The following is a 22,589-nucleotide window of genomic DNA, read 5'->3' as shown; positions in this document are numbered from 1 at the left end:
TGATTATGTACTTAATAATTTTATATATATTGCGTTATGAGCATTATCGAAATAGCGAGCATCAATTCTTCCGGTCTCACGGGTTCCAGAAAAGAAATGGACATCGATGATTTCTGTACGTCATACCATTTAATAATTACAATTTAAATTATATTTAATTATACGGATCTTACACGTATGGTGCTCTAGGTTACGTAGATGTAATAAGTAAATATTTTTAGTTAGGCTATTTTACGTATATTACATGGAATGAAATAACATTTGAGTGACGCTACGCGAAAGTAATACTTGAGCTTAATTTAACTTGGAGAGAACGCATTTCTTTGCACCTGACGAATAAATAGTAAATATTTGCAGTTTCCATTCCGTCTCTTACTTCGCCAAACTACGGGCACAGGCTGTGAACGACTCTGAATCGATTTTCGATAAGCATCGAGATAGCACGGCTACGTATCCCGCAATGGATCTCGTGTAAAAGAGTAATGCAAATCTTGCATTATTTGTGCACATCATTCATAGGTACGGAACGTGTTGTACGACACGCGGCGTAAACAACAAAAAATAATAATAACGAAACAAATAAAACACAATATTAACACTCGACCAAATCATAAGCAACAGACTCACTCTCAATACAATAATAAAGATAATATCAAGAATTTCAATAATGATAATGATAATAATAATAATAATATAATAATGCTCACTATACTTTATTTAAATATCCATATAATGTACTAGGCGATAACGAAAAAGAAATTATGTTGCTTCTGACTGCATGTTTGTAAGTCTAAGAAATAAATAATTTTTTATACATTCTGAACGACGGATCTAAAAATACGGTTCGGAAATTATTTCATTTACTTCAAATTAACTGAATGCAAAATATTGTCTAATTGTGAATAGTTTTTTGTTTAAGATTAATGTAATTTATCAGTTCATGATTACGACAAAATTAAGGACTTTTTTCGTTAACGCCTCGTACAATAATAACGTCTCGTTCGATATCGCGCTATATATTTAATAATTATGTACAATTCAATACTAGCCTAGCTAGAAGGTCTCTTCTTTATTTGTTTCCTCTCTTGCTTGTACCGCTTAGAATCTCGAACAACATACACACATACTAAATTCCCTGTATTTTTCCGAATTTGCATCGCGTAACGCGCGGCTATGACAATTTAATAAGCATTAGAGCGACTGCTTTCCTTCTCTGTCGTATCACAAGATAATTACTCGAATACTACCTAATTAGTTTACACATTTGCGCTTGCATCCCGGTTAACCAGTCGATACTCAATCTTTTTCTTGAATCTTTCTCTTTATTGAATCAATACGTTTCTCTTGTTACACTCAACCACACGTTTATGTATATCCTGCGCCGATAAATACGCGTAATCAGGCAGCACGTGCATGCAATTTTTCGCGTTAGATATTTAGCGCTACATGCACATACATTGCACCATTGAAGTTAGACGTACTCACAATGCATCCGGGGCCATTTATCCCGTTCGACCGCACGAAACATTTCCTTTTCTTTTTCTTTCTTTTTTTTTTATTTAATATCTCGGACTTTTTAAAACTATGGTTATGGAAACTAATAAGTTCCTATGTGGATTAAAGTTACTATAGTCGACGCGCGAGAAACAATAGTACTTCATTTGTTGTATCAATCATCGCGATAAAATGCTTGATGCGGTAGAATAAAATGAATTAGTAATTATCCGCGCGAGATTTCCCTACGTATCGACAATATAGGAACAACGTGGCTGCTCCAAGGAGACATTGGTTACATTATGCTGTAAATTATGTACAAAGAGATGCAGAGTCGTAGCTGTTCACCGTTTCATTAATAAAATAATATTTTAGAATAAAACAAATGCAAATCGCACGACACGAAAATTAATTTTCAGAAAAGATTTGTTATGTCAGAATATATAATTTTTTGTAGTAACTTTTAACATTGCATAACCGTGTAAAACAAAAGGATATAAGAAGAGGAAATAAGACCTGTCCAGGCATTTGATATAAAAAATATTATAATATTATAAAATATTATTTATATTATAATATTATAATATTATACAGATATTATAAATACGCGGATGTAAAAATTTTTAGTTACAATTTTTTTTTGTAGGTATTAACTACAATTTTAATCACATGCAAATTATGCTGTACGAGTATCTTATTATTATTCTATTAATGTAGTTGCCGCGTCCCACCATTTTTTATTTTCTAAGAATACTTCATTAAAAAAGCCAGCATAATTTATACGCAATCAATATAGATTTCTAAAGGTCACTTCTCCCTTCAAGACCAATGAAGAATAATTTAAACGTTAATAGGCGTCTTACACGAACTATGATACAGAGACTTTAAAAGGCGTAAAAATATGTTTTTCTTGAAATTACTTCGTGTCTTTTGTAGAGCCTTTTTCCACGAGTACGTTCGGAAAGGACTAAATAAGAGAATGACGTAGAGAAGAAGAAACAATAAATAAATACACAAGCACATCCTCCAATTTCGTTTTTAATCAATCGATGATCAATTTTACGTGAAACAGTGTGCAGCCAAGACAAGATAATTAATTCGTTATTTGATTAATTAATTACTTAGATCGCTGATTTCTACACCTTAAACTAGAGATTCGGCTTTATCTCACCCGCTGAGGTGGTCTCTCATCCGCATCGTTAGTACCATTATTAATATTTTGTAATCACGTGCGTGAGAGCCCCTCGGAGCGCGTCCAGTCTATTAAGTCGGGCGCACGGCGCAATATATGCAGAAAATTTTGGCTTTCCTTCAACTTCGAAGTCGTACAGTGACAGTACTTGCGTGTCCGCAGACCGAAAACGAGCGAGAACGGATTGTTTGTGCTCAGCTTCAGGAAGGGAACAATTTTTCTTTCTTCTATATCTCCTCGATGGAGCTCTCCTTCCGATAGCTAAGCAGAATAAACGCGTAAATAATTTAAGTACGTTGACACACGAAAGAAGGATACGATCTCTCGCTCCCCTCTGTCGACAATCCAACCATCGGCGCATTTACGGAATCAGCGGAACGCACCACGTGTCCTACTGGAAGTGAAGTCCCTCCTCGACCCCGCCAAGTCACAAGTGACAGCGTCGTGACGTAGCGCGGGATCTAAGGCGGAAAAAAGCCTTTTAGAAGTTCTGCTCGCCGTACATCCCGGGGAACCGGACAGCGTGTGCTCCGAGCTCGGCGGGCGAGAACTCGTCCTATGTGGCCAAGTGAGCGAACTGGCCGGGGTGGGGCGCGAACTGGTAAGGGTGCCCATACGGCGACATGTGGTACGGCACGATGTTCATGCTCGCCATCTTGTGCTCCTTCTTCCACTTCATACGCCGATTCTGGAACCAGATCTTTATCTGACGTTCCGTAAGACAGAGAGCATGCGCGATCTCAATGCGACGCCGCCTCGTCAGATAGCGGTTGAAGTGAAACTCTTTCTCCAGCTCCAACGTCTGATACCTGGTGTACGAGGTCCTTTGTCGTTTCGTCTCACCGTTCGCGTTCACCGTGCCTAGAAATAAAGAATTTTTCGTCATTTCGTGAGACGAACACAAATGTAGATGGCATAAATATGGGTTTATTAAAAGAAACTGATAAAGAGATAAGACCGATCGAGAGAGACAGATTGTTACATTTATTCCTTGCAAAGTAACGTTGCGCGTATCAAATATCTTCAAATAGTAATTTACATATATGAAATGTAATGTTTAAAATAAATCGCGTTTTTTTTCAGCCGCTGATCTTATCGCGGACAGGGTTACGAGTGGAAAAGTGCGAAAGATTGAATAAAAAGCACGGGCGATGCATATTACTGAAGGTCCGAGCGCGTGCAACGCGTGACGATCTCATTAATTATTTCAACGAGTTATGGTTAATGCCTCCGCCAGTGCTACTGTGGATTGCGAACTGGTCAACTTGCCAGCTGTTTTACCTATTTGCTTTGCACGCCTTGGCCATAAATAATTTTGCAACGCTATTATTACGATACTCCGCCTGTTACACCTACTTCCTTTGCAAAAATTGCCACTGACTGCACAGAACAACGCCAGAAATGAGCTTTGACTTAGCTTCAATGTCATTTGAAATATGGTATATAATCGTCGTATGAATCATCATTATATCAAATTGATGCAATCATAATTTAATACAATATACCGTTATGTAAATTGTTTTTTTTTTATCTGAGATGGTAATTTATGACACAGTGTTGCGTCAAATAGAAAAAAAAACATAATATCATTCACTAGAAATTAAAAGGATAAAATAATAAATACGTCTTATGTATCATAATTTTTACAAGTTAAATACGAAAAAAATAATATTTCTTAAATTTAATTGACGCAGACGGTCATTCATTGCTTTACAATCTTATTGTTGAAAATATTCGTATAAATTCCATATAGCACCTGTATCATATTTCTATGTTTATATTTCGATATACTAATATTTTCTACCCTTTCCCTTTGCGGCACTAATATAGGCTTCGTTGCTTCGGTTCGTTGCTTCAGCAGGTGTTACGTGAACAAGGGTTCGTTCGTATATATCTTCAGGTTCGTTGTGAGCACGGATCATCGCGGATATTAAAGAGCCGGCTATAAACAGCCAGTAATAGCGCAGGTCAAGAAGGAAAAATTGACGAGAGTCGTACAAATATGTAAAGATGCAACTGACAATTAGAAAGTACGAGTAGCAATAATCGCGCAATAAATGAGCGATTTAAATAAATCTCTGCTGACTCGTACTGATTGTGTATGCATACGAGAAAAAATGCAAGATAATGAAATGTATGATAAGTTGAAGAAGAAGAAGAACAAGAAAAAGAATGCGAATAAATATTTCCCATTGTTCAGAATATATAGCTCTTTTGCATGTGTATAATTATCCAGTATTTCGAGCGTTTACGCACATAACATTGATAACAGTACGTTTAAAGATTCATTCCACGGCTCTGAGCAGCATGGACTGGGCACTTTCACGAGAGTGAAAAGCGTTTTCGCAGAGGATGGCAACCAGTGAGCGTTGAACAACGAAGCTCCTACCGGGCTTAATGACAGGACCCTTCGTCCGGTGTTATCGCTTTCCTCCCGATGTAACACGTCGCTGGGTCGTGTGGCCTGACTTTTTAATAAATAGTGTTCTGGTTGTCTGGACACGGACTCGTTCGGTCTGCATATCGTTTATCCGGTGAACCTACCCGTTTTGTAACAGACAAACGGAATTCCTTTTTCGGTCACTCGCATTATTATAGAATACTCCAGTTCGCTAACTAAAAATAATTTAGTAATGAGAATTGCAAAATTTCTTCAGTTCTTTCATTCTTCACAATTCGTGAGCTTATATACTTTTTGATTTTTATATTAAGTTTACTATCACACGATTATCGAAGTTCTTTTAATTTATTTTATTGTCTCATTATTGTATATGTGCATTCTCGGTAACATTGTAAATATAATTACATACGTCTCTTTCTCTTCTTTCTGTTTTGTTAAATAAAATTATCACAAAATACTACATACACTATAAGAATAGATGCTTTTTTGAAACATGCATTCTCGTTCTTTCGGTAATAAATTGTGCTATTGGTATTTCACCGACATCCATACAATATACGATTATACGTTGGTGTGTGAAGGAATGTACTCGGTGAAGGCTGGTGAGAAAGCTCTCTACGATGCTCATATGCGATTGAAATATGTTTCTTAGGCGCGCCATGTTAATTCTTCCAACTAATACCACAAGAGAGATCTCGATACGCTCACAACGCTTTGCTTGATGTCTATAACAGGTTCGGAGTTTTTATCATCCCTAAAGAACATGCGCAGGAGTAATAATCTTAGAATGATATAATTGTATGTGCATGTGTGCATGTGTGTATGTGTATTAAATCGCTGAATATTATTTTATCTTCGATGTACCCATGATTTATTATTTTTAGTGACCATACCTTTTGATGCATTAAAGTACCGCGGTAATCGCTGACCCGATTAAATTTCACGCATGTCAGGCACACCTGTTTAATTAGCATTTAGATTCTATCTGGCGCGATCTTAGTAGTTATTCTCGCACTATAAATTCTAAAGCATCGAGGGGAGTACGAGCCAATATGTTATTGTAACTCGAATTTCCGTAATCATACGCATGACTTGCGTTATATATCTCTTGGTAATAAATTTCGTAATCGCATTGAATCTTAAGCAGATGCAATGAGAGCACTTCGTACATTCATTTGCCAATCCACTTCCATGGGAAATGCGGAAGATTTTCTTATAATTTTACTTTCTTCAGGAAATAATTGATCGGAAAGAGATTATAAATTTATTACTTACATAACCAAAAGAGTAAGTAATTAGTTATATACAAGAGCCAATCGAGCAACATTATATATTTCGAAATCCTGTAAAATTGCCTCGTTATCGACAATCAATTGCGTTATTAGCCAATCGATCACGCTATGTTATTTTATCTTATTTGCTGCAGTATAATTAACCGTTGTAATTATCAAGAATCAGTAATTAAATCATCTTAAATATCCAAATTTACATGATAAATTAGAAAAGATACATAAAAAGATATTATTATATATCTTCTGTGTCTTTTCCCTCACCTGTATATTATCTAATAAATTACTTAATGTTTTAATCCCCAAGCAATAGTCAATGTCGCTATAATAAAATTAAACGCATTTCTTTACAAGTTATCCATACAATCACGATTAAGTTAGTGATGTAAGGTCCTTGAGTTTCTCATCGAGACGCACAAGCAGCTTTAGCGAACACACAGATAAAGATTGAAATAAAAACGTTCAGCGCGTCTATCACGCAATGAGAGATGTGCGGGCCGAAGAGGTGCGCATAGTTGTCGTCGTTGTAAGACTGAGGCGGGCTAAGCGCAGGGCCATGTCGTGTCACCCATCTCGATGTCACCTCGTGTCGTCTAGCCTTTTCGTGCCTCGCTCTTAATAGAACGCGGAGTGCGCGTGTATTTGCACCGAACCCTGTACCAAACGTGTCACCGACTGCCAGTCTGACGACTGCTCCGTCTGCTTGACTGACAGATCGGCTGGTTAAGGCTGAGTAACACGTGACTGGGATAAAATCCCGCGCGACTCCATGGCGTGTTCCCGGTTCCCGGTATGCCTGATTTTGATCTTCTTGGTTTTTAATACACACTCGAACTCTTCTTTGTCGCGACTCCTTCGGTTCTTGAATGCACAAGTTTTTTCTTGCTACATACGCAATATGTAAGTCCTTTCAAATTATCCGTGGTAGAAAGAAAGAATGACGTATGTAAAAGAAATTTTTAAATTAAAATATAAAATGAAGAGAGAATATTATTCTTTTGAAAGTAAGATTTGTTAAAGTGTAATTTATATATCCAGAAGAAATTTTGTACTAAAGTCTATGCATTAATAATAATATTATATATACTTTAACACATTTGAAATATTCAAACTATTATTTTATACGTAATCCAAATGAAAAGAAATATACCTATTATTATTTTATCGTTTGTTTGTTTGCTTGCTTATGAAGTAATGCGTGGGTATTTAAATTGACTTTGTCAATTGTGTAGATCAGAAATATTATATATCGTTATTCGTGATAGATTATAGATTAGGTGCTGAGAAAGGAATCAAAATATCTCGTGATCGCAACCGTGCTGTATTGCATTCCGCGAGTGCGAGTAGATAGGTATGCGACGTGTGCGTTTGTGTAAACGTATAGGTATAAAGCTCAGTATGTCGGTCGGGAGCAAGTTCCACGAAAGTATATATAGAACTCTTTTGCTACCCTCAACCCCCGACATATATCTGAATGGTTATCTGATACGAGAGCTCAAGTACGGCCGTATCAATTCTTTCCATCTCTACGATCGATTTAAGAATCCCAAAGAAACCAATAAAAATCTGTAAGTTTCGCGACGTAATGAACAGCGGGAATTGTTTCAAATCTCGTTACCATTAGATATATCAGACACCAATTTCTCACGGTATTAATGAATCGCGTTTAAGTGAGTTTAATCACGTACAAGTTCGATCGTCTACACTTTACTTAGCAGTTTTAAAATTTTTACGGTGAATCACTTGTGCACATACGTGCAGGAAGCGCATCCAAGAAAGTGTCTGAAATTTTCGATAGTTGTCCTATGTAACTCTTGTATATCGTTGCTTCTTCAAAATTGTATGTTTAACTTATTGTTAGTCCAAATTAGTATTCATGCGGCTATGGTACTTGTGAAAGGATCAATGCGAGAAGAAAATGGAATGCTTTTTAAAAATGTTTGAACTTTATTTAAATTCTTATGCATTTCAATATGTAGAAATTAATTGCATAATTGAAACGAGATGATTCCATTTACAATGCAAATCCTGTGATAAAGGTCGGACGATGCTCAGAATTACAATATCTAACACCGTCTGCAACCAAGCAACATCGGTACTACTGACAAAAGAAAATGAGAGGTTCATAAATAACCCGAGCAGTTCACCGCGGCTATTATGCAATTACGATTGCATCGGTATAGCATAGGTGGTCTAAGGTTTCAAGATCTTATGTTCGACTGTACAAGATAGTGTCCCCTTAAAAGTTGTCACTGTTTCAGCTGAGACATTCAGCTAGTGTATCGCGTGGCTGCCATATCTCGTCTTCGTTTTCTACTCTGTCCGAGTTACTAATGACAGGCTTGTAGTCAGTGTCCTGCTTAATTTTTTTTATTATACAAGTTCCACGGAATAACAACAAGAAGGAAAGTTATTATTTGTATATTCATATATATTACATATATGTATATTTTTAAAAACTTAATTAACTTCAATTTCGACATATTCACGGTACAAGATTTTTGCTCGTTGCGGAAATATTCTTATTTGTTTTAACAAATTATACGAAAAAATTTTATTTTTAAAATAATTTCTTCTCCCATATAAAAATTACGTAAACAAGAAAAGTAGATTTAATCATAGGATATGTTAACAAATTTAATGCCTTTACGAAAACTCACATTGCAATCGCGCGTGTTCCATTGTCGGATAATTATCTAATTGTAAAATATGAAGGCTATAATAATTTGTCGTCATAATAATTTGTTTCATAATTCTTATCCTTGCTAGGACGTAGATTCGTGCCGATTTGTATACGAGGTAAAGACTTAAGTTATATGTAAGGCCCACCGATGTCGGAGCAATGATAGGAGATTATCAGATCCGCACGCCTCCGTCTGGCTCGCCGCCAGTGTGAATAGCCAGTGGCGCTCATGAATTTTCGTCGAAACGTTACGTCGAGTCTAGCGATATATAGCAAACGTAATCCACGCACAATTTAAATTTATCTACACGCGGCACCGCGCGCTCTGTCAGTCAGTCTCCGCTCAGAGCTGATTTGTGACCTACCCGTACTTGCGCAGCTGACGGCCAATCGCACGCCGAAGATCGGCCTTCCTCGAGCGAAATCAAACGGTCCAACATTCCACGACGAGGAAGACGACTGGGAACGACGTTAGATGATCGTGAGCTGATCGGGCTTCTAGGTGTCTACGATCCACCTGTTACCAAACGTTCGGACACTGAGACCTGTCGCCTCGAGAGCTCAGACCGGAATCCGCGGGATCTATTTCGATCGGTATACAGCTGACACGCCCGGACCACACCGCGGAAAGTTGCCGGTTATAAATCTTCGGGGATACACGATGCTAGTCGCTCTTTCAAAAGGATCTATTAATTTCTGCTCTACTCGTGGAGCATGGAAATCCTTTTATTGGCGACTGTTACGCTCAATCATAGCTCAGGGGATTTCCTCCGTTACGTTAATGAGGGTGTCACATATTTGTTATTTTTACGTGACGTTTTATAAGCATGGCTAAAATTAAAAGATAGATGCGCGATGTAAGTAGGTCAAGCGGACGTGTTCTGTCACGAAGAATGGCGATGATAGAATTGGTAGAAATTCTCTTACCGCGGAAAATTCATTTACAGAAAAAGGGATGCGATATTCGAATTGGGTCAACGACTTCTATCAGATGCATCGTTCGCATGCAATTGGATGTATCGGACAGTTATAAATAGATTCAAAAACTATTGCTTTTCAATTTAAATGGGAGTATCAAGTGGTTTTCAAGGGCTGGATTCAGTTGGAAGAGAGATGCTGGAAACGAGGTGACGAAAGAACGAAGGGTGTGAAAATGGAGGAGGAAGGGGGAGGGATGCAGAAAAGGGGAGAAAGAGAGTGGCAGCCTTGCTGAAGCTTTTATGCCGAAGTTTGCGCGGCGGACGTTCCGCGGATCATTTGTTATCTTCCACGAGAAAGCTCTCTGACGCAAATAGGTTTGTTTCTGGCCGCTTTAAACGCTTCACAATAATCCGCGCGGACTCAAATTCAATTAACGCCTCGTCGTCCCCACCGTCGTGCACGTCTATCTCCCTTCCTTCATTTTGCACTTTGTACTCGCTGACAGCATACAAAAGCCAGTACAGTCTTTCTTTCGTCTCTTTTATACATGGCGCATGAACCATGAGAATATTGAGGTACGTGCCTCGAAGTCTTGATGACCTTGAACTCCGGAATGTCCTGCCGAATGCGAAACAGCGAGTATCCGTTGCGCGAAGATGCTATGCAAAGTTTAAGTTGCGCGTACAAAGTTCGATCGGTTTAAATTTTAAATATTACGCGAGGAGAGCAGTCGAAAGTATGCTGATCTTTATCGCTTTTCGATAAATCTGTCGTGTGCCTACTCGCTTAACCGTCATTCGACTAAAATTAGATCCTCCTCTTTTACACTAGGTCATCTCGCGAGATTGATAGAATCGAGAATAACATATTATCCATTCTCTCGCTGCATGGATTGAATCCGCGAGTGTATGTACTTACGCGTTCGTATGTGTGCGCACGAGTCCGCTCGCGCAAGAAACTGTTGTCTCTCCGAGGGGTTACTTTATACATCCGAATGAAAGAGAGGCACAAGACGTGATCGCGCGTGTATATATTGGAGGAGGGACGGCGGAGGGGCCCTCGGATTGAGGAAGAATAGGGATAGAGGCTACGCGTCTCCATCCATCAGGCGACGGTCCGACCGTCGCGTCCGACCGTCGCGTCCGACACACGCGACTCAAACCTACCGACAACCTTCCGAATGCATTATCTTCCTTCGAGGGTACACACGCATATCATTTGGACCGATGGCCCTCTTCTTGTCCGATTTCGGATAATCCCTCATGGACATTGTTCCATCTTACCGCGTCTTTGCAATACCACCGTATCTCATAACCAACGTTCCAAAACACCGGAAGCGAGTTCCTCAAAATCGAGGGACACAATTTTGATTAGCAACAATTAAGAGAGACAATGGGAATTCCATCAACCCTACCAGCGTGAACCGATGAAGGACCGATGAAGGATCGAAGTTCGGCCTCTCGAACTTCGATGGCCCATTGAGAGAGTCCGACAATAGCCTGTTTAGAGACTCTTAAATTGTTAATTGACAATAATCATGCGCAAGAATATACCGCTATTACCACGCGAAGTAGGCATCGGCGCGCGGCGTTCCATAAATGTTCGTATGGCCATTCGGACACACGTATACGCGTGTGTTCGCGACGTACGTGTATTGGACCGCGTAGAGCGTTCCTGCCGCTGGGAAAATTAATGACTTACCTTCAGCGGGAACAATACAGTCAGCTGCGACTCTCTACGTGTCTGAGTACAGTGCGTCGCGGTGATGCGAGCTGCCTAAGGTCGAACAAAAACACACAAGCGCGCGAAGTCGCGTACGCGTGTACGTGCATGCATATATACATTTCGTGCGTGTCACCTTGCGAATTGATTTATTCCCATTGAGAGCTAGGAGAAAATGCAAATGCGTAATTTTCATTCGACGGGCTCGCACACTTATATATTTCTTTCGATAAGCTCGACGCGTCGAGCCTCTCATTTTGCGCTGTAGAAAATCGTGAATAAAGTGAAAGCGGCAAATAATAATCAGACTACGTTTTAACAATAATGCACTTATAATTTTTTATCTTTTGAAGATATATTCATACACAAGATTATTATGTGCGGCGGTAACATTTCATCCACCAAAAGTGTCATAAAATCCCGACCATCGACAGCTGCGACAAACGCCATTTGTCCCTCGTTTCGCGTAACATTCGTCGTGTCGGGCGGATAAATCTCATCGGAAGCGCGTGTCCCTTTCCGAACTCTACACCACGTCCTCTATGAATCATGCAGTACCTATGTTCCTATGTTAGGTTGCTCCTCTTAGGAGGCTGTCCGTTCTGATCGTCCATGGCGTTCCTCCTAGTTACCCCACACGAGTGGTGCCGCAAGCCCTCAGAACGCCTCGTGCTAGTACGTAAGCCTCGCGCAAGCATTTATTTATGGTCCCGAGTCGCTGGGGTGTACGTAGGACCGCCTCTACACCACCCAAACACGCTTTACCCAGAGCATCGCCGCGGAATAAAGCTGTTCCCGTCCAAAATCTATCTTCGCTTATGATTTTCTCAGCGTAACGATGTTGCGATTATTGCATATCTTTGAGTAATAATTTTTTTCTTACAAATAATTACAGGCTTACCAATAAATGTCCAGCAAAAATATTTTATTAACAGCAATAAATATTCATACACAAATTATTTTTATTTTAAATCTTATTAAAAGAATTAAATATATAAATAATTCTCGTTTAAATAAATAATGTATAACGTGTGGAAATTCCGGTAGTTATACTTTTCTTTTGATATGTTTGATGAAGGGCTTCTTTAAATTTCTTTTATAAAAAGCTTCTGTAGAAGAAGATATTTTCTCTCCGTTACTTTCGATGAGTTGAACGAGTAGGACCGAAATAGTTGCACCAGAAGCAAAAAGGGGAGTTGTCTGCTGAGCGTGATTCCGTGCGAGGCACTTGCCATGACAAAATGCGCGTTTATACTTTCATGGATTGGAGCATTAGAGTAATTAGGTGATTGAGGCGTGGAAAAAGTCTATGTCAGTTCTCTTGAAAAAATAAATCTCAGTAGAAAGAGTTGTATTGACGTTAACGATGTTCACATCTAACAAAATAATATGGATAATAATTACATTTTCAAGAATATGCTCGGCATTAATTACATTCTTTCACAAGAAAATTTCAATATAAACGTTTACATCAATATGTTTTTTAAATTACTAGATAAAATATGTTATAGCATCCGACACAGGAAATTACATGTATATGATTTAATATAAACATATTATTTCATTATTTCATTGATAATATGTCAATTTATATTTAATTTTTATCTAATCGTTTAAGTTGAAATTTGTTTCAACTACATGTAATTAATTTACGTGAGATATTATTGTCGCAATTATACGGAGCAAAATAATTTTGGAAAAGTTATATAAATTCCTTGTTCTTATATGTATAATGTTACTTACTTATTTATGAAAAAACTGAGAATTATTTAGCTTATAATTAAATATAGTTATTTGAATTTAATAATTTATGTGTACACCTATATATAAGAAGAGGGAACGTCTGAGTATTTTAACTAATAGCAACGAATGACAAATATCTACATCTGATTTACGCGGGATATATTTCACGGTAGAGTTTGTTTCGCGGCGGTCAGAGCAAAACGGCCGAGAATTTGATTACATCACATTAGGCTGTACATTTTAAAAGGATGATGTAAGTGCACAGAACCGTTGATCTTCGCGTGATTTATTTATCACTGGCATGGCCGGGCTCTGGCCGGTATATATGCGACTATTATACATTGCATGCAACTTGTGTGTATCTTCTAAATCGAGTTGTCGCGACGGACGATGACGCTTCCCGCACGACTCTTGCATTACGATAGCTCGCAATAATCGCCCGTCGCGGAACGAGGGTTGTTAATAATCATTAGTGAAACTCCTAGAAGGTGCAGAAATGTTATCACGATATGTATTAATAACACGTGGGAAATGCATCTATAAACGTATCCATAAAATTATAGATACGTGATCATTTATGTTTAATATAGTTATCTCAGTGCTGTAATTTAATATAAAAGAGATATGGTTATGGAATTGGTTTATTACAAAGGCTAGTTAAATCAGATTTATATTATTACTACTTTTAATTGACGTTGTATTCCGTTATCAAACAATGTTTTAAGTACGTGCATCTCCCATTCTCTTTCTTCGCCCCTCTCTATAGCGCAAAAGGTATTAGGGATGTAATCAGTGCGATGTCAGTAGCGTGAAACATTTTCTCGAAATCTTGAAAAATCTCGTGATATATGGTGAAGGAAAACAAAATACTTGCGGTTATTTTTGCAGAGCAGTTTTTCGATTCACGCGTCGTGACAAAACCACGAGATGTGTGTACCGGCGGCATCGCCCTTTACTACGCCATTCAGCGTTAGCTCGTAAATTTTCAGAAGAGGGAATCTTCTCCTCGGGGAGGGTTTGTCGGCCGAAAGGGCGACTGCAGGAGCATAAGGATCAAGGATCCCCGTGGCGACCGGGCCACGCAGCAACAGGCGGCCCACTTCGCCCCCGGCATACATCCATTACCCCATCGGCTCATCCCGTTTGCACTAGGCGCTTGCAATGAAAATTTATGTCCTAATAAGTGATTCGCGCTCTTCCCGCGGTTATACGCAAACTGCAGTACGATGATAACTTTCTTCTCTTTGTACGACACATTTCGCTTCAACTGATGCCACACATTCATAAATGAGAAGCATGAATGAAAAATGATGAAATCATGAATTATTAAATTTTAAAATACAGTATGTTTCGCTGATTTAAAACCAATTAACATTATACAACATTTACATATTAGTCATGAGAGACAAATGATACTAATAATTTAATAATATTATTTTTCATGTGGTCACTATTTTGTAGGTCATATCATTAAATTTAATAAAATAGTAACAATAATATTTCTTTTCTTTAACATTGTTCATTATTGTTTATTACTAAATTACCAATTAACTTTACAAACAATATTTATAAACGTGAGGAAAAATACACCTACTCAATGTGAATTTTCTAAAGAAATATGATCGTGAAATTATTTTTAGACGATGACGAACAATCCTAGATTTTGCTAACCCTAATGCCTTAGAACAGTTGTACGTATGGCGTGGATTGATTAAGTATCTCGGAATAAAAACATTTTCGTCGGCGTAAAAATGCAGTATGCTATGTGGTTAGTAAAACCAGTTCTTTGAAGCACGTCCTCGTATCTCCCTCTCCTGTTAGTGCGCCGTAACCGTACGTACATGCGTGCATATGTTTGCTTGAGGCACTGTACTTATTTTATCTGCACCATATCAAAATCCAGTACGTAGAATGCAATAAATAAAAAGCCGTTTTTCTACTCTTCGTTATTAGTATAAATATACAGAACTTTAGCGCGTGTAGAATTATGACAAATTAATTGAATAAAATGACAATCAAGAAAGCTTGACATAATATCATGGTTCATTTAAATCATTTGTAGACGCCATTCCTCGACAAGAAAATTGTTCCGCCAACTATCACATATTTATGACGTGTAAATGTGCTAAGGGCATTAAGTGAGATCCAGTTCCACTGGTTCGACTGTCTACCCTTCCGGCGTGGGGGATTCGTACGTTGGAAATCACGTTTGGTAGCCATCTATCAATCGGGACACAGAAACGTGCCTTTCCTCGCGGCGCTCCGCACATCCTTATTTATGGCGGAATGATCGGCCCATAATTACAGACTCCATGACGAAAACGACCTTCTGCTTATCTAAACAGGGGCTGCGGCGCCCACTCACATGCATGCGAGGTCGATATTTCGGAAATAAACTGCAGAACTGTTCATTTTACGCATCAATTGCATGTTTATTCGAGTTTGCTGCTCGTCGGATGATAGCTACTTATCTCGGACCTATCTCGAACTTGCTACTTATCCCAAAGATGACCCACATGTTTATAGCTGCGTGCTTTTGCCAGCAGCAAGGACGTATTCCAGATAATTTGTACAATTTCCAAAATAGCATGATAATTCATAAAAGAATGCAAGACATTATTCTAGATTTATATAAACATTTCTCAATTTTTATTAAAGAGTATCTTCCGACATTTGACAAATAGTTAGAATGATGACTTAAAACTATGAGAAATTTGAGACGCGTTGGCAAACACGAAATACTGAGGATAAAACTCTCTTGCAATAAAATAAAATCAGAGACTGTGATGCTTTTTGCTATTGATACGATTTAAAGAAAGGGTATAATTCTTTTTCTCGCAGCTCTCTTACGTCAACTGATTTAAAACTGTGTTTGTAGAAGAATAATTAGTGTGTTATTACACTTCCTATAAAGTAAATCTGCCTTCCACTTGTCTAATCACACTTTGTCCCTTTTAAAACATCTTTCCTCTCTTTCTCGTTTTCTCCCGATTACTTACACCAACAATCCATAAATATATATGCTATCATTTGCGTAACGATAATTTTTTTTTACTTTAATAAATGCTCTAAATAAATCATTTATAAAATGATAAATAATATCTTATGAAGTTTCGATGTTAATAAAACATTTGTGTTTATAAACTAAATTATATACATCTATTATTTAATTTAAAAAAATGTATTTATTAAAATATTCTTATTGTGGAGGATATATGTGACTAAGATTTCGTTCCTTGTTTACGTATCATAGAATAATGTAAATAAGTATGTTAAAAACAATAATTATATATATTTTAAATAAAAAATATTTCTTCTCTCACATAGGGCAAAGTAGCAAAGTAGTCATACAATAATGTACTATTTTGAGTAAGCCAGATTCTCTTATTCATTCTTTTGGCTATTAATAAGTAGTTTATTTGTTCAAATCTAGTGTTCAGACGTTTATGCATCAGTTCAAAAGCGTCGGAACGGCTGGATGAAGTCTAAACGGAATGTCTTCTGTTAGTGAGCATTAACCTCGACGAATCAATTATTTTCCTCTTAATGTGGATGTGAATTGTTTGTTTTTTATTTCTAATTGGTCTATTATTTTGCATGCAGCTTTGATTTTCGTATGTTTATTCGACTAATTTTCATAAATCTTACACAATTGTTTCAAGTGCAAGTTTATTACAATAATCATTAATCTATTTTAAATTTGAAATAGATTTTAAGAATTTACTTTACAAAAGAAAACGTTCTTGAATTTCAACCGAGATACAAATGATAAAAAAGTTCTTTTCATCAGTAAATAAATGCTAACAGTTTAGACAAAGGTTTTGCATTGAAGACATATCAAAAGACAAATCTTAGACAGATATTAGAAGAATAGGTCAATAGTCCTTGATAACTAATTCAAGCGTGTTTCTCAGGATCATTGCATTCCATGCATTCGCGCAAGATTTATGACTTTACTTCGCTGCTATTCTTTGCTATGCAGTAATTATTTTTATGTTAGTAGAATTTATAATGGTATTATGCACTATAGATTATACTATATATATACCCAATGTTTTTCAGACTCCTAAAAAATTTATCTTTTATTTGCTTGACGTATAAATTTATTTTTTATTACTTTGTTTAATTATTATCAGCGTTATCGCGTTATCATAATTAATTATAATTCACTAGCAATCTCAAATTTTTGCATTACTATCGACTATTGCTTCGAAGTTTAATTATAGCTGGAATTCCACTAAAATTGGAACTTATGAATTGTTAAGGTCGTTGAGATCCATATCATGCTAAATATGTACATACACAAGACCCTGTTTTCATAATATGATATTACTATAACCAGTGTATAAGGCGGCGAGTCTGCTCGTACCTTTCGCTTCTCGCGGACCGAGGCATACGCGAAATAATCGCGCGGGAGACGTAAGCCGAAGTAAAAGGATGCTACATTAACCAGGCGGGCATGATGCGAACGATTGGGAGAGGAAGCCGAAACTTGTACAAGAAAGATCTGAGCCGCGTATCCCGTTTGGGGGCCGAGCCGAACGATCTGAGGCCCTCGTTCGAGCTAACCCGAGAGAACTAGAAGGAGAAGGCAACCCCCCGCGCCTTACAATGCAGCCTGATTTATGGCCCGGGCGCACATACATAGAGTTACACACGATATCATAATACCATTAATTCTTCGTCAAATTCCCCGCTGACTGAATCATACTGGCCGCGCAGTAAATCACGCGGGGCGACTAATGTGAGCGCGACCAGCGCGCTGGGCTGTTTTATCTTCTTTGAACCACGGGGGCAGGTGAATCTAGTCTTGGTCCCCACTGAATTACTGTTATCCGTTCTGACCGCACCCCCGCACTGCTTTTCGTCCGTATCTCGAACCGCGAGCTCATTTCCGCATATATGCTTGATCGAGCGTAGATAGAGAGCACGAGTCACGAGTCGTTTTGTGCTGCCGGCGGTTTTGATGCGTTTATTGAGCATTTATTCCGAGTATGTAATCGCTAATCGTCTGCTTAATATGTTATTAACCCGTCTTCGTTTCTTAGTCTCATCTCTTATTTGTTTTCTCTTGATATGCGGTAAGAATATCAATACAGTAACATGTCGCACTTGACGAATGCTAAATTATATTTCATCCAATTGTTCGTGTAGTATTTAACAATTATATACTCAACAAGATACAAAATATCTTCTATATTTAGTATATAAATTAAAATCAGAAAGCTGTTTTATGAAGTGTTTTACATTTTTCAATAGAGTTAAATTTGATTATATCTATTTCGCGATGAAATTTTATTATTTTTTGCAACATCTATGTTGACGAAATTCGTACTTTACTGTTACTCTGAAGATATTTGTAATTATTTTACGATAAAATATATTCATATATGATATCCTTCTCTCTCTCTAAGCAATATTTACGTAATCTGCGTTTTGACGTCAGATATTGTAATTTATTAATTGTTGTTTCATTAATCTTATGTAACAACGATTCACCTTTAGACTGAATTCCGAGTATTCGTAGAATCTGCTAAAGTTCGTTATTTCCATTCAATGTTTTTCCTAATTTTTTCCTAATTTTTTCCTAATCTTCTTGCATAAAAAATATTTTACAGAAGGCCGCATTGCGCAAATTGATATGTCGTTGCACTTAAAACATGATAAAAAATAAATATCCACAAACAAATAGATATTTGCGTTTTAAATTAAGCGATATTTCGATAAATGTCGAAATTTATATATTCCTGTGTTTACCGTTAAAACACAAAATATAAGCGGAGATTGCTATTATCAAAATTAAATAGATTCATAATATGTGGACTTGTATATTTTTGCTGTAATTTAGTATCTGTATGCTTTTAGTAGATGGATGGCATTTCGAAAGTTTAGAAAAAAAATATATGCGTTTATATGTATATATTAACATATTAACCGAAACTTTAAATCGTATATCACATTTAAAAGTTTAAATTTAAAGTAAAATAAAATACCTAGAAATGTTATAATTGTGTGTAGTTATAATCCTAACAATGTAATAATTTAATTGTTATTAATTTGCCGTTTTAATAAGATCAAGAGCAAAGTGCTTTTTTATTCGGAAACGAGAAAAGAAACGGAAGATGTGTCTTGAAGACCCGCACCACCATTTTTAGCGATAACAGAATTTAAAAGATACGATAGATGAACGACTTACTCTGACCAATGTGAACCCTTTTCATCCATGGATATATTTGAGGCGGGTTAGTGCCGGAAGAGTTCCCCTTGTTGGACGAATTGTTACCCGTGCTAGAGGTGCTGGATGTAGAGGAAGCGGGCGACGAAGCGGAAGATGCTGTTGTCAGCGTTGAATTTCCCTCGCCGACGCCCCTCGAGCTACCGCTGGGTGGTGAGGCAGCGGACGCAGCCACGGACGACCTTGACGAGCTACCAGGCGGTGAAGTCAATCCTGATGCGGCTTTACTCGTACCAGGTGCCACTAAAGGCGTTGGGCTATTTCTCGAAGTGGACGTTGTTAAATCTTGAGGAGACGCCACACTGGTGGACGATGTCGAATCAGCATATTTGCAGCTGGACGTTGACGGTGCTGACGGTGCCGAGGCACCTTGCAGAAGAGGCGTCGTTGGATCCGCGTGAAGTTGCTGAGGATGATGCGGTTGCTGATGGTGTTGTGACTGTTGAGCGTGCATACCGTGTTGCTGTGACGTTGTGGTCGCATTTAGCCGAGGCTGTGGTTGCAGTTGAGTATAGTCTATCATCCCTGTCGGTGCTGGATGCTGCATGCCCGACGCCGGCGTGGCATAAGGATGCTGAGGATAATGCTGTTGAGGTGAGTAGCAGGGCGCGGGATAGCTGGTAGACGCTGCATTCGGATTGTAATATTCGCCAGCGGCCGGCGATGCTGCCTGCATCGCCGGTTCTCCAGGTGAATTCGCGGTCGGTCTCGGCTGCTGCTGTGACTGTTGACCCGCGTAGCATGATGCGAGCGAGTTGACGAACTGATAGGAACTCATTCTTCACGTACCTTCACCTGCCGTCAACGTCACTATACCAATAATTTTGCACGTCTACGTTCCGTCATTCACGAAAACACTGATGTTGTGCTCATCCGGATTAGGCGGCTGAACAACGCGCCTCGTCATTAAGTATAGAAATCCATCGTCGCGCGGTAATGACGAAAATCGCAATGAAAAAAATCGCTGGGCTACACACGTGATCAGCTGCTCCGCGACAAGCTTCACCTTGTTCGTCGAACGATTCACAGCTATCACGACCTGTTACACGCGAGAGAAACACGTCCCTAAGCGATTCAATAATGAACGAGGGGTTCAGGACTAATAGAGAGAGAGGCAGACGTCTGGCGGCAGGCGGGTCGAGCCTGAATTCGAACCGACCTGCGAGTCAAGTTTATGAGGGCCACGTGGGCCTGGGCTATAAAACTGTCTTCTGCTTCTTTACGATCTCAGGAGTCGCGCGATTACCTACAGAGAACTCGTGGGCCCACCGTGCAGTAGCGCGTAACGAACAGCTTATCGAGGCGCCCCATTGAAGATGACCTTGCGTAGTCGTTCCTCAATGAAGTAACATGCGAGGTAACACATATGTGCGCGCATTAAAATTATTCACGCGATGATTAATTGCGCTTCAACGTTGTCACAGGTGTTGCACTTAACAGACGGCTTTATATCGCGGCAAAGGCATCAAAAGGCAACAGCAGAGGCTCGACCACGGCAAAGGGTGAAGAGTGTTCACCCGCGCGAGTTGGCCGTTCTTGTTGCGTGCGCGAAGGGTGGTTGGTATCGTACTGAAGGCCTCGCCGCGATCCAACGGAAGGCCGGTGTGTGCGGTAGCTTGTCACGTGCCCGCGCTCTCTGCGTGTCAGAGGAGCGCCTCGACCAATCCCTGCCGTTCGTCAAACCTTGATTGGTCTCTCCGTCGGCGTACGATTCTTCAACCCCGTTCCTTGCGTCTCCGTCGAGTCTCCGCTGCCGCTGGCGCTCGTCGTATGGTAGTGTTGCCCGGCTGCTACCCGACGTGACAGGAACCGATGAGAGGGGTGTGCGTAAGAGAGAGAAAGAGAGTGAGAGAGGGGTCAAGGAGAGGGGATAGCACCGTCAGGGGGGCTAATGGAGAGATATTCGGGAGCCCTGAAACCGCTGGTGGGGGAGAAGTATCTCGATCGCTCTCTCGTTCTCCTCTGCAGCCTTCTAGCCGCGACGTCACCAAGAAGCAGTCTTCCGTTCGCTTTGCGAGGGGGGCTACGCGCGCACGCGCCCCCTACTGTATAGCCTCGCGGTGAAGACAGATGAAAAAGAAAAGGGGTGGTAGGGCACACCGAGGTGCGATTGTTCCTTACTGATCGACCGAAAACGATTCGCCTATTAATATCACCGTATCTTCGCCGATTTCATCCGTCGCGAATCCATTTTAGCTCGATCATACGTATCGCATCTCTTTCTGATTAGGAGACGGAAGAAAAGTTTTACGTTTTACAAGTGCGGATTGCTGTACTTGCATATTGTAACGCTGGACCATGAGTCCAAGATTCACTTTCGATCGCTTTTTTCCTAGACCGCGGAGATCGTACGTCCGATCTTTCGTTAAGAAGTTTGCGATGGAATCGCGTTCGTTGCGCGAAAGGTGCGGATTCAACCTGAAAGCGTGTGGTTCTCCAACCGCGGCTAAGGAAGGGGCGCACATAAGTCAGCCCGGTGGCCGCGGCTGACAGTTTTATGAGAGTTTGATAGTCTTCGCCGCTCACTCTTTTCACAACGAAAGGACAGGAGAGAAAAGGCGGCCTAGAGCGGGAAAGAAATGCGTAAAGGAAAGAAAAGAGAGAAATAGAGAAACAGAGAGACAGACAGCGAGAGAGAGAGAGAGAGAGAGAGAGCGAGAGAGAGAGAGAGAGAGAGAGACACGCGCACTACGCACCACACTCTTTATTGTCCCATAAATTCAAACCTGTTGCCTGTAGCCGAGAAAGACAAGGAGGGAAGAGCGTGCACGAGGTAGAATCCTCTCCCAATCGCGATTCGATTGACGCCCCCGTTATCGCTCGTACGGCGAACCCGGACGCAACTCGTAACTCACTGAGCCGGCCTGAGAGGAGAGCCTTCGGAGTTGGCGGCTCTAAGCAGAAGCATG

General features: G+C 39.4%; 1 protein-coding gene across 2 annotated transcripts; it reads right to left on the bottom strand.

The window, feature by feature from the left end:
• Positions 1-403: 403 nt before the first annotated feature.
• LOC139811351 (uncharacterized) lies at positions 404-22,532 on the bottom strand. Of its 2 annotated transcripts, XR_011731613.1 has the most exons (3): positions 19,642-22,532; positions 3,070-3,547; positions 404-2,947 (listed from the first exon to the last, which is right to left on the bottom strand). XR_011731613.1 is itself a non-coding variant. In XM_071775598.1 (2 exons), exons 1-2 carry the CDS (start codon positions 20,456-20,458, stop codon positions 3,243-3,245), a joined length of 1,122 nt encoding a protein of 373 aa, XP_071631699.1. In that variant the 5' UTR covers positions 20,459-22,532; the 3' UTR covers positions 404-3,242. The 2 variants fall into 2 exon arrangements, 1 of the variants encoding a protein (XP_071631699.1); XM_071775598.1 differs by having other exon boundaries at positions 404-3,547.
• Between the last annotated feature and the right edge of the window lie 57 nt (positions 22,533-22,589).

The sequence above is a fragment of the Temnothorax longispinosus genome, chromosome 4 (genome assembly GCF_030848805.1).
Source record: "Temnothorax longispinosus isolate EJ_2023e chromosome 4, Tlon_JGU_v1, whole genome shotgun sequence".
NCBI classification, from domain to species: domain Eukaryota; kingdom Metazoa; phylum Arthropoda; class Insecta; order Hymenoptera; family Formicidae; genus Temnothorax; species Temnothorax longispinosus.
Note: the sequence above shows the minus strand (reverse complement) of the source record. Positions and strands in the feature narration are given on the sequence as shown.